Below are 12018 nucleotides of genomic sequence, written 5' to 3'. Positions count from 1 at the left end.
TTGCCTCAAAGAAACCTTTCACTTTGAGCAGCCATGATTAAGTTATATCTTACAGAAATCTTTCCTTCAACACTTGTGATTTACCTACATAATCAATAACAACTGTCTCTGGACAATTGTCGAGGTCTGGAATTCACATTAGCCTTTTGAAGTCCCACCAAATTCTTCTAAGAGACGCTCGATGGTCTTTCTGGATGTGACCTTGTCAATCTCAAATGCTTGCATCTCCTCTCCGAGACCTGTGCGAGCACCGTAAGTAAGTTTAATATCACCCTGAAATGATAATACAATTTAACCCTTTCTTTTTTGTAATCCTGGATTATGTGTAGCAATTACAAACGATAAACGGGCAACTTACTAGTAAGGAACAATAAAGGAACAAAAAAAGCAACTGGAGTTTGTATTTTCTCATAATCGATGTCCCCTTCACCAAACACCAAGACAGCCAATAAAACTCTATGGGATGCTTTTCAAACGTATTGATTCCAAGTAGGAATTTAATTCCTAATTTTTCTGACCGCAAAAACTGATGTGCATGGCCTGTATTATTTTGAAGTGATTCTTACCTGGCTGATGGATCGCTTTGAGAGGCAGTTGGGAAGCACTCGCATTGAAGAAAAACAGCAGATTCTTCATGAGCTCCACAGATTCAGCAGACACCAGGATCTCTCTCTAAATTATACCAAAGATATGGAGAAAGTCAGAGCCTCTACCATAAAATAGTAAAAAGCCACAGTACCCTTATTCTACCAAAAGAGACAAGATTGTAACTGCATCAGAATATGTATGGGTATACGAGTAGGGAAGCTGGATTACTTATTGAATTGAGACCATACTGAACTAGTATTCCCAATTTCATGAGCAAACAAATGGCAAAAGGCCCTTTAGCTCAGCTCATAGCAGTCAAAAGTTGAAGTACAAAATATTACAATCACACAGAACACAGAAGTTTGAGTTGTTCGAACTTGGGACTTTCATAGGCAAGGCAGATAGGGAAACTTCACTAAATGAAGAAGGTTACAATATTCTCTAAAACCTTATTGCATACCCTTCTACTACTACATGAGGATCAAGAGGATTGCATGCATAAGTTCAACCACAAAGAGTAGAATCTATGACACCAAACATGAAAGAACTTTTTTTGGGTTTAAGCCATGGTAAACCCTATTCCAACTTTTTCCTCGACAACATAAGGTATCCAGATCATTAGCTCCCTAAAACAAGTGTTAATAAAAAGAGAAACTGTCAAATATAAGCATGTATCTAACCTTGAAGTTCTTCTTCGAATCATAATAACCAGAAACAATCATGAGAAGCCGAATTTTCTCCATATCTGAAATTTAAATATAAAAAAAGCCAAAAAGACAAAAAGAACTAAATACGTATGTAGTTTAAACAGGTGGTATGATCCATCAATGTCATGTAGTAATTGGGAACACATGATTAGAAGACGTGTGAATGAGTGAAAATTAAAGCTACTGGCAATATAATTTCTTCAACATTACAGTATGATACTACCTTTATGAGCCGTATAAAAAAAGAATACTATCATGAATTAGTAAACAAACTGACTAGGAATTGTAGTAAAGGCTTCAAGACTTCTGTTCCTTGCAACATGAAAGATCTTTATTCTTCAACTATTTCACGAGAATATATGAGGAATGGGTTTGTTTTTCAAGGAAAAAGGAGAAACACTCGTACAGAAGTTGACAGATGTACTTGTGGCAAGATAACTGAGACTAAATCAAAAGTAGGGCAAGTAACTTAGAGATTGTGCGAGCCAGTTTTTGAGGGAGTGAATCTTTATCCAAGATTAGCCATGATGACAATGAAAGAAAAATATATACTTACATTGGAAATATTTAATTTCACGCACTGAGGTGTCCTCATGATCAAGAAGTTGGGCAATTGGCACTCCAATAGAACTCATCCCGATTTGTGATGCCATCATTCTAGAACCAGCGCTGTCTGGCTTACCTGTTTCAACAATTTCTATGTTATTGGAAGGTTATTCCATTATGTTTAAGGGCGAAAAAAATGCCTTGACAAGGCTAAAAATAGAGAGGAACTAATGGTCAATGGTCAGGGAAGGAAACTTTCAGCAAAATATTGTGTTATTAATTTATTTTTGCCTCAGTTATTCAACTCTTTCTTGATTGCGTCCAACTGGATCTGCCTTGTACTCAGAGCACATGGAGTGAGCATTTGAAATGCGCCCAGTCCAATATATATTTATAGAGGGACCTGATTCCCTCAAACATGACTTGCTGATTATTTACTATTTTGAGCGGATTTTGATAGAAACCCCTTATTTAGACACTTGTATTGATTATTTTGGCCCTACTTTCTCTTTTGATGGGAAGTTTTGGTCAGACTTATCTGCACTAATGTGCTTTACTTAAAAAGTATCCATATATCTATAACTGGGATGTGAGGACTAAAACAAATGAAACATGCAAAAACTGAACTTTTAGATATCTTGCTTAGCCGATCACAGTGAACATAAAAAGGTTCGCACTTTTTACTTGTAATGCAAGTCCAGGCCTTGCATCAGTATAAAGTCAAGTGCTCTCTTCATGATATAGCTAAATTAAGCCAAATATTTAAAAAGTAAATATATATATAAATTTTTAACTAGACTGAGAATGGTCTAAACATGTCTGCAAAAGATAAGTCACATGCGATGGCCATTTGTATGAACTGAAGTCAGCTCATCTAAGAATTTTCCCTAATAGTCATTTCTATTGAGTTTTATGCCATCCAGTTCAGTCGACCATATCAATTTATTGAAAGTTGAATCTTCAGACAGTTAACAACAAAATCTTATTGCAGAACACGCCAATAATTTAGTTGCACTATTATATAAGAGGACTAAGGTTAGTTCAAGTCCATACCAACTCTTGTCCACTTTTTGAAATCCTTGCGCAATATATCAGCTACCTTGAGATCAGACACATCATACATTTTGTATCTCACTGAAAATCAAAAATTATATTTAGAGGAAGACGCTTCGAGGAAATAAAATAAATAAATAAGATATATAGGCACGTAATGGACAAAATACATACGTAACTGGTAAAGACCATTGCATCCAAAGCGACCAGAACCATGGATTAACAGTGTAGCCATGTACTTATCTTTGAGTGAACACTGAGGACTACACAAGTTCGCAGAATCTAAGAGGATGGCAGCTAACTGCAAGAAAATAGGAATTCCAGAGAGTGAAAAAAACTTAATAAGGCATGGAGGGTAAAGTAAAGTCCATGGCAATCCAACCTATCAACTATCAATTGCTCCCCGCTCCAACCCCCCAGGGGGGTTCAAATGGCTGGGCTACACTATAGGGGTAAGGATTTGACTACCTATCTTACATTAGGAGCCATCATGGCAACCCAAGAATAGAAAAGGGGGATGGGTACCATCATGCTACAAGGGACAATAACTAATAAAATATGAAGTAATTCAATCTGATCAAAGGAACAACAAAAGGAAAAGATGAAAGAAAATAAAAAGGATAAGGAATAAAAGAAGAACAATTTTCTACTAGAAATTAGATAACAATCAACCAAGATGGGCACACAATAAAAAAAACATGGGAAGGGCTTATATAATAGCTGCACAAGTACATGGCCTATATGGTGGAGGAGGAACAGGGAGAGAGCAGATACTCGAATGTACACCAATAAAAAGGTCTTTCAATCTTGAAATAAGCTGTTCACATGTTATAGCCTGAAAAGAGAAGGAAGGTACCAAAAGTCTACTGAATCCTTGTCCAGCCAAAATCTCAGGTGAAATCAGTGCAAACTTCTCAGCAACAAGTGTACAGCATGAGCTATCCTGTTTCTTAAAACACGAGAATCAGCATATTTATTCATGTTAAGAACAATAGAGACAAGTACGCTGGTAAGATTATAATACATAGTTTTCAATCCTTCATGATAAATAAATAGGACATAGATAATCAAGCATAACAAGATGGTTTGTTTTGTTCCTCTCTTTTCTCACTTCTATAAAATCTTGTTCCTTACAGGAAAACAAGGATAGAAAATGAAAAGGATATATATAAACACCAAAAGTGTATTTTAACGTCTAAACGCTAAAGTCATACCTCTGCTATAGTAATGGTCTTAACCCAGGGATATACAGATTCGCCCTGCAAAAAGAAAAGAAATCTTATAATAGGCATTTTTTCATTATTGAAAGTGTCAGGAAGTAGGAAGATAAGCTTAAAAGTAGTCCACATTGAGTTCAGCAAAACACCTCTTTGCAATTGAAAATTTCAACTACTGCCTGTTTCAATGCCTGTTTAGGAAGACAAAAGTATTAGTCATTTCCCATGGTTAAAAATTCAAGTATACCCCGAATTAAATATACCTCTTGCTTGGCTGGGAGCTTGTTCCCATTTAATAGAACTACTTTAAGACTCCCAAATAGATCATAATAGGACAGATCAATCTGTTCAAAATTTCATGGTGGGGGATAAACAAATCAGTTGAACAGGCATGTTGTAATTGAAAGCTTATATTTCGGGCCCTAACTAGTCACAGGTAAAAGGCATGAAACTTAGAGAGGGAAAAAAATCAACATAACTAAATCCCCATGATTCACATATGAACATACCTCATCTACAAAAATTAAGGACGACTGATCAATTTGACAAGAATCTAGTAACCATTTGAGTTCAGCTTGAGAACGTATGTCCAACCTCTTCATGTTGATGACAGGCACCGTGCAAATCTGGTCACTTTTACGTGCTTCATTCAGGTAGAAGGCATAAGTGATTGTTGAAGCAATAGATCCAACATCTGCAAATCACCAAAGAGTGATAAAAATGTGAACTCTGAGATCAGTTCACAAGTTGGCTGACAGATTGAAAAAATCACAATGATCTTCAGAAATACATTTTATCAGCATTTCCATACAGTTTTTCCTTACTTTTCTTTTTAATTTGTGTTAATAGAATGCATAGCTGACCACAGATGTTGCATGGACTTTGGACTATGGAGATCCTTAGAATTCCAATATGGTCAAGAAGTCTCAATAGAAAGAAAAGAAATGGACGTTTATAGTATTAGTCATTAGACTAGATAACAATTTAATTGTTTTCCAACGAATTTCAGGGCACAGCACATCAAGTTTGTCTTGTCATGGATTGGATTTTGAAAGTCATATTGTACTGTGGTCTCCTATATATATAATGATACAGAAATTTAAAAAGGAGAAGTAAAGATAACTTGAAAAGGAGGATTCAAAGTAGGCATTACCAGGGCCATCTTGAGCCATTACAACATGTAAGAATCTTCCTGGGACACCAGCATTAACTTCATCCTTTGTGGCTTTGAGAAATGAATTAAGCTTGTTAATGCTTGGACATGATGCAACAATTTCAAATTCTGGTGAGTCCCCATTATAGAATGATGCTGCAGACTGAGGAAGTGAAACTGTAGACAGGTTTTCTTTCCTTCTATTCACCCTAAATGATTTTGCACTTGTGGGACTTGTTAGGCCATTTACAGTAGGGGGCTTCTCATTTGCTTCAATGGGCTCATTTGGGTCAAAGCTAAAAAGTGACTGAACATCCGTGAATGCAAATGAAGCTGTTTTGCCAATTTTTGACCGTTCAAAGGGCTGAAGAAATGGGTTGTTACCAATATCTGTCAATGAATCATGTGCATTTCTTGTGTGAGTGTTACCAATATCTGACATGGTGCGAGAAATGTTCCGGCTGCCAAGGCTTGCTTGGAGATCAATTGGAGGACTAGGCGTTCCATCTTCCGCTCTCAACAGACCATCGAAAAATGGGTTCTTTCTTGCACGACTGTATGCTTCTTGTACCTGCATAACATTCGGGGCACTTTTCAGCACAAATTCAACAATGAAATGAAAAGGGTAAGGACCATGTGAGCTTCAGAGTGACCTGGTTCGGTTGCCCAACTGCTCCGGGGCTGGGACTCCTGGACCTCATGATGACGATGAAGATGAAAAGCAATAGAAGAGATTGCAAAGCCAATACTATGGAAATTTTGAAGGCATGAGAGGACGGCAGAGTCCATAACTAAAACAACAACACAAGACGCCATAGGGAGCTTTGTGAAATCCGCCATAATCTTAGCAGAGCCCAAGAGCTTAGGAAACAAAGTTTTAGAATCGGACAAAGTTTCAAACTTTTCACCTCCCATTCCACTTTCGTCTTAACTTTGACTGCGTGGCAGTTGGGCAAATCAACAGATAATCCAAATTAAACTTTTATATAAAAAATAGACCAATATAAAGTCCTTAGCTTTGGAAACTGTCGTCGTTTCTTTTGTTTTCTCTGTATCAAACTTTTCCAGAGTTGCCAATCAAATCTCAGCCCACCTAGCTGCCGCGTCTATCGAACCCATCGCGCGCGAACCCAAATTTTTCTGTCTAAGCTTGGGTCTCATCGCCCGAGAGCCTCAGGTCTCCTGCCTCCTTGACCGTCATCGTCGAGAGGACCCCGGTGACAAGTACCAGGTCGAGGTGGCCGAAAGCAGGGACCTTTAAGTCACCAATCTCAGAAGGTTTTTCATTTTTTATTTTCTTTTGAATTTTCTAATCTGGGTTTGTCTTATTACTTTTTTTATTTATATATTTAATTTTGTCACCTAGCGTGCGGATGTTTATGCTGTTTGGTTGGGAGGAAACTGTAAGAAATTGAGGAAAAATCTAGTTTTTCATAGCAGTGCAAAATTTTATACCATAAGGTCTTCTTAGACACATTCCCGTAGGCCGTAGTTTAGGACGATGCAGCTCAAATTGAAAGCCAAGTGGCGACATTTATACACTGGCGTTAACTCTTTCTAAGAATTTGATAAAAACAAACAATAAATCTTCCCGGGAATCAGTTTCTGTCAAAACGAACAAGGCTCTTAACTCTTTTTCGTGATAGGTGTTTAAATTGTTTTTCAACCTTTTCAGGTGCCATGGACATCCCTCTGCCTCTTAGTAAATTAGCTCTGCATTTGGTTAATCACGACAACAAGTAAGTTCATATTGTCAATTATATTTATTTCACTATTTTTGTTTGTTTTAGTTACTAGTGGAATAGTTGGATATGTCTGGCATTCAAGGATTGAATTAGTTTTATGCTTTTCTCTGTTTTTGTTACTAGGGACAAGAAATACGTAGTTCTAGTAGCAACTGGAAGTTTCAATCCTCCTACTTATATGCATTTACGAATGTTGGGTAAGTTGTCGCACGAACTAGTTTCTTTCTCATTTTGACAGCTAAATTGTGAATTTACATATATGTGAATTGCGCACTCTATTTGAATCTGGTCATTGCCTCACAGGTTTCATTTTATGCATATGACTTTGGGCTCTTTTGCTTATTTTTCACTGGAAATTACATACCTTTTGTATTTTTTGATCAATTTTGCTGTTGTGCACAGAGCTGGCAAGAGATGCACTGAGTTCAGAAGGCTTTTGTGTCATTGGAGGTTATATGTCACCTGTTAATGATGCGTACTATAAGAGGGTATGTAAACTTTAGTAGCATCTCTGTAGGCATCGGAATAGCAAGAGCTTTCATAAGCACTTGGGTAAGGTACACAGTACGTACAGGATATCCTAACAGAGTTCTGGGATGGAAGTTAGTCACATAGCTCAACTTCTTCCTGGATCCCTTTTAACCAGGGTTGTAGAAGCAATGCGCTTATTCCATTTGTTTTATTGCATAGGTTACTCGGATGAGTTTGTCAATGCAATTCTGAGATTTATCACTTCTTTATGCTTAATGAAGTGCTATAGCTAAATCATATGATCAGATATCACGTATCCCTCTATTGCCACACACTGACATGGTCACTTGGTTGGCTATGTAGGGCCTTATATCTGCTGAACATCGTGTACAGTTGTGCCATCTAGCCTGCCAGAGTTCAGAATTTATAATGGTTGATCCTTGGGAGGTATATATCTCCCTCTTTCTCTCCACTGTACAAATTTTTTAGAATCTTAGATGATGCTTCTGTTGTGCAGTACTTTGTCTTATTTATTTACTGCCACTAGGGTTCTGAGTACTTATATATAGAATTTATAAACCAATTTTACAGGCAAGACAGAGTAGCTTCCAGCGCACTTTAACTATTCTGTCTAGAGTCAAAGGTTCCTTGTCTGAGGCTGGGCTGATACCCAGTGGTAAGATTTGCAAAACTGTTATCCCTCATTTTCCTTTGAGGAGCTGCACTATGATTTATCCTCACACAAGTTGCTCTTTATATGCATGCATATAGATGGATATAACTGCAAAGAACACATGCACATATTCTTGCCCAAAATTGTGTGACCATAACATTACAGTTGTCAGGAATTCTTTGTCATATTGCTGCTTGAAACCCTGTTTTTGGATTCCGTTATCAGCTCTGGACACTCTTTCTCAAGTAGTCTTAACATATGGTAGTTTACGGCTTTTATTCCATCGATCTGTTTCCTACAAAATAGAATGAAAATAAAGGCAGCTTATTCCATAGATAAGCTGCAGCACTGGCACTCATATATATATTGCCTGTTGAGGACTTTGCTTAATCAATTTGATGCATGATGTCTGAACCTGGTTCACAGTTCTACTTTATCATTGTTAATTTGGAGGCAATATGATTGACTTCTGTCCTCTTGATAGAATCCCTTAAGTGCATGCTTGTGTGTGGCTCTGATCTACTCCACTCTTTTGGCATTCCTGGAATTTGGATTGCTGAGCAGGTATGTCTGTAACTCTATATTCTAGTGGTCATGTGTAGTTAATTCTTACAAGATAACCATCTCATTTTTCATGTATTACTAACTTACTATAGAGTACAACGACTTGATCTGGAGAATTTTAATTTATTTTAGTTCAGTAACTTAAAAGGTGGCGAATAATTGTTAGGAGAACATTTGGTCATAATGTCCAACAATTACACATGAATGGAAATTAACTGAGCACTTGGTGGATCTTTGTTGTATAATGTAAAGTAACCTAACACTTGCAGTCTGGTAGGGTTTAAACCTTTTGAATTGGTCCGTTTCTGGTTCAAGAAGATGGTAAGCTACCATAACATTTGTCCTTCTTGATCAGGTCAGAGGCATATGCAGAGATTATGGGGTGGTTTGCATTCGCAGGGAAGGACAAGATGTTGATAAAATTATCTCAAATGATGAAATTTTGAAAGAGAACAGGGTAATCGCATCTCTTGATCTTTTTAGTGCTTTTTGGCTCATACATTGTAATAGTAAATCAAACTCTCATTCAGTGGTTGTAAAACACTAGATTTTCTTAGTTACACCTAGATTAAATAACCATTACCCAAAGTGATATGTCTCTCATGCATTTTTCTTTTCTACACCTATGTATGTATAGTCTGAATATAAATTAAGCAAATTGGGATTGTATTGTACAAGGGTAGGAATTGGTCTGAATTGAAAAATCAAAATTTTCGTAATGGTTTGAAATAGTGTAAAACCTTTTGTCGCTTAAATAGTTTTGATTTGAAGCTTCTTTACAGCCCATTTATTGTTAATTCTTCTCCTTTATTACAGGGTAACATAAGAATCGTGGATGAACTTGTACCGAACCAAATAAGTTCAACGAGAATAAGGTAAAGACAATATGATTCATTGACAAACATGCTAAGGGGAATGTGGAACTGATAACTTAACAATGTATTTCAGGGATTGCATTTCAAGAGGATTGTCAATAAAATATCTGACTTCTGATGAAGTAATTGATTACATTAGAGAACATCAGCTGTACTTGAACTCAAACGGCATGTGATGAAGATGATCATCAACAGAAAGATCTTCGTCATTTTCTTTCATCTCAAAGACTTAAAAATAAGTTGATCATCATTCATCCTACGCTCGTTAAGAAAATAATCTCAAAACCATTTTTTAGCAAATGCATAATTTGGTATATGTAATAGATCAAAGAAACTAATTTAGTTTGTACTCAAATACAGAATGGAATCTATAGATACAGATCTTCTCTAACATGTGCTAAGGCTGTAGATGGCCTTTTCTTTGCTAAGGTTGCCGAGCCATCAGCGGTAGTTGACGGGCTTAAAAAGGTAGAATTCAACGATGTGGTGTTGAATGTTGAAGATGTGATAACACAATTTGGATTTGCGTGGCTCATGAGGATGTGAATCTGACAACTGAAGCTGATGGTTGAAGTCAAAGCTCCACATGGGCATTTTTGTCTTGCCATTTTGTACACTCTGAAATTTACTCCGACAGAGACCAATAGGGGTGGCTCAACCTTTGGCTCAATTTTCTTAGGGTAGTGCTTAGGCTAGAATATGAGTAGAAATTATGTGTGCAGGATGTTCGTCTTTTTTCAAAAGACAAATTGTATTTGATATTGTTGATGTCTATCAATGAGACGTCAATATATTTTATTCCAACATGTTATCTACAATGATATCAACACCTTATGATGAGGTCAATATATTTTATTCTTGACATGTTATCTACAATGATACCGACACCTTCGACAATACATTCTTCTCGTCGTTACTAAAGAATGTATGATTTCTCATTAAGCAATAGTGGTGGATATGCATTATCAAAAGGAAGCAAATGAAAAATAGAATAGTGGTCCAATCATGAAAAACTGGTTTACTACTTCAATAATGTTGTTTAAGAATATAAGATCGGATGTAATATAAAGATAAAGTACCGATAAGTGATAGAAACAAATGATGATGTTCCTGAATTTTGACTTAACCCTAATAATTAGCATAAAAAAAAAGTTGTCATCTTTTGACCAAACTTGATGCATGCACTAGTGAGCTTCTCACAATCATTTTGTTTTGTGAATAAATTGATCATTTGTCCAAGTCATTTCCATGTCTTCTACTTTATATATATGTCTAAGTCTAAGACCAAAGCCTTGTTAAGAATAGTGTTGGTGACTCACCAAAAGAAAAGAATGATGTTCATCAAAGGATTGGTGTAGCATAGAGCAAGACATCCTAACTAAAATTCATGTAGACAACAAAATCAAGCAATGGCATCATTGTAATATGGACATAAAGAAGGTTTAATTAGACAGCGTGGGATAATGTGGGATGATTAGACAGCGTGTTGTTGGTGATTCTTTTTCTTCTATTGGTAGTCAAAGCATGTTCATTCAACCCAAATCAAATTGAAGGGTGAGGCTCCATCTAGTATATTTTTAGAAAATTTTATCATTTCCTCTAAGGGTAATTAAGATTCAAACTATTTGTACAACGTAGATATATAGGCTTTTTCATCTAAGATTAAATATGGGTTGAATCAAACGTTAATTATAATGCGACTGACTATATGTTCTTGACATGTTTTTATGAATGCAATGTAGATATAGAAAGAGCTTCAATTGAACAACATCGCAACGGAATAGAGACAGTCGAGCAATCGGCTATACTTATGAGTCGAATATCCCTCACTGTCCTACAACAAGAGAGTTTATTGCGATATGTTATTTTCAACGAAACCGATGTTGTATTAACTTATTAACCAATTAACATTTGAATACTCTTATATTGCACGCATTTATCATTTATATGGAATAATAAAGCGCAAAGTCTTTACAAAACAAGCACTGATTGGACCCCATTTGCGGGTCCCCCTCTCAAAATTGAGAGATGTTCGAGGAAGAAAAAAGCACACCTTAAAATTGAAGAAAAAGAAGAAGAGGGGTCGATCGTAATGAGAAAAGTAAAGCAATTCCAATTTTCCATAACATCGGCGTAAATGGAGCTTATGTTAGATGGACCGACCACTAAATGGGTCCTACATGTGTAAGATTTTAGGTTGCTTTTCTGCCCATATTTGTCCATAGTTGAACTGTGGAAGGAAAATCAATATGCGGGCATTCTATGGGGATTGAGAAACCACAATCATAGTCATGTAACATGTTAGCTAGCTCTCTACCTACGGTAAGGGTTGATGATCCCATCTTTGACCTAGAAAGGTTGACAAACATTATATGCATGATGCATGCTCCATATATAGTAGAGGACACACAGGAGCATGTTTGTCA

The 12018-nt window shown here is 36.5% G+C and overlaps 2 protein-coding genes across 4 annotated transcripts; one reads left to right on the top strand and one right to left on the bottom strand.

The window, feature by feature from the left end:
- LOC110764950 (uncharacterized) lies at positions 1-6051 on the bottom strand. Of its 2 annotated transcripts, none has more exons than XM_021968003.2 (13): positions 5918-6051; positions 5265-5835; positions 4621-4805; positions 4375-4455; positions 4261-4302; positions 4109-4153; positions 3751-3843; positions 3069-3195; positions 2895-2975; positions 1852-1977; positions 1269-1333; positions 567-672; positions 1-239 (listed from the first exon to the last, which is right to left on the bottom strand). In XM_021968003.2, the coding sequence occupies exons 1-13, from the start codon at positions 5963-5965 to the stop codon at positions 139-141; spliced, it is 1671 nt and encodes a 556-aa protein (XP_021823695.1). In that variant the 5' UTR covers positions 5966-6051; the 3' UTR covers positions 1-138. The 2 variants fall into 2 exon arrangements, with proteins under 2 accessions (XP_021823695.1, XP_021823696.1); XM_021968004.2 differs by having other exon boundaries at positions 3751-3837.
- A 351-nt stretch (positions 6052-6402) lies between these two features.
- Positions 6403-10454, top strand: LOC110764948 (nicotinamide/nicotinic acid mononucleotide adenylyltransferase). Of its 2 annotated transcripts, none has more exons than XM_021968002.2 (10): positions 6403-6542; positions 6940-7003; positions 7133-7206; positions 7412-7497; positions 7844-7927; positions 8072-8156; positions 8638-8717; positions 9073-9174; positions 9534-9592; positions 10002-10454. In XM_021968002.2, exons 2-10 carry the CDS (start codon positions 6945-6947, stop codon positions 10018-10020), a joined length of 648 nt encoding a protein of 215 aa, XP_021823694.1. In that variant the 5' UTR covers positions 6403-6542; positions 6940-6944; the 3' UTR covers positions 10021-10454. The 2 variants fall into 2 exon arrangements, with proteins under 2 accessions (XP_021823694.1, XP_021823693.1); XM_021968001.2 differs by having other exon boundaries at positions 9666-10454.
- Positions 10455-12018: the final 1564 nt, after the last annotated feature.

The sequence above is a fragment of the Prunus avium genome, chromosome 4 (genome assembly GCF_965620075.1).
Source record: "Prunus avium chromosome 4, drPruAviu1.hap1.1, whole genome shotgun sequence".
In the NCBI taxonomy this organism is placed as follows: domain Eukaryota; kingdom Viridiplantae; phylum Streptophyta; class Magnoliopsida; order Rosales; family Rosaceae; genus Prunus; species Prunus avium.
This window is presented reverse-complemented; position numbering and strand designations above follow the sequence as displayed.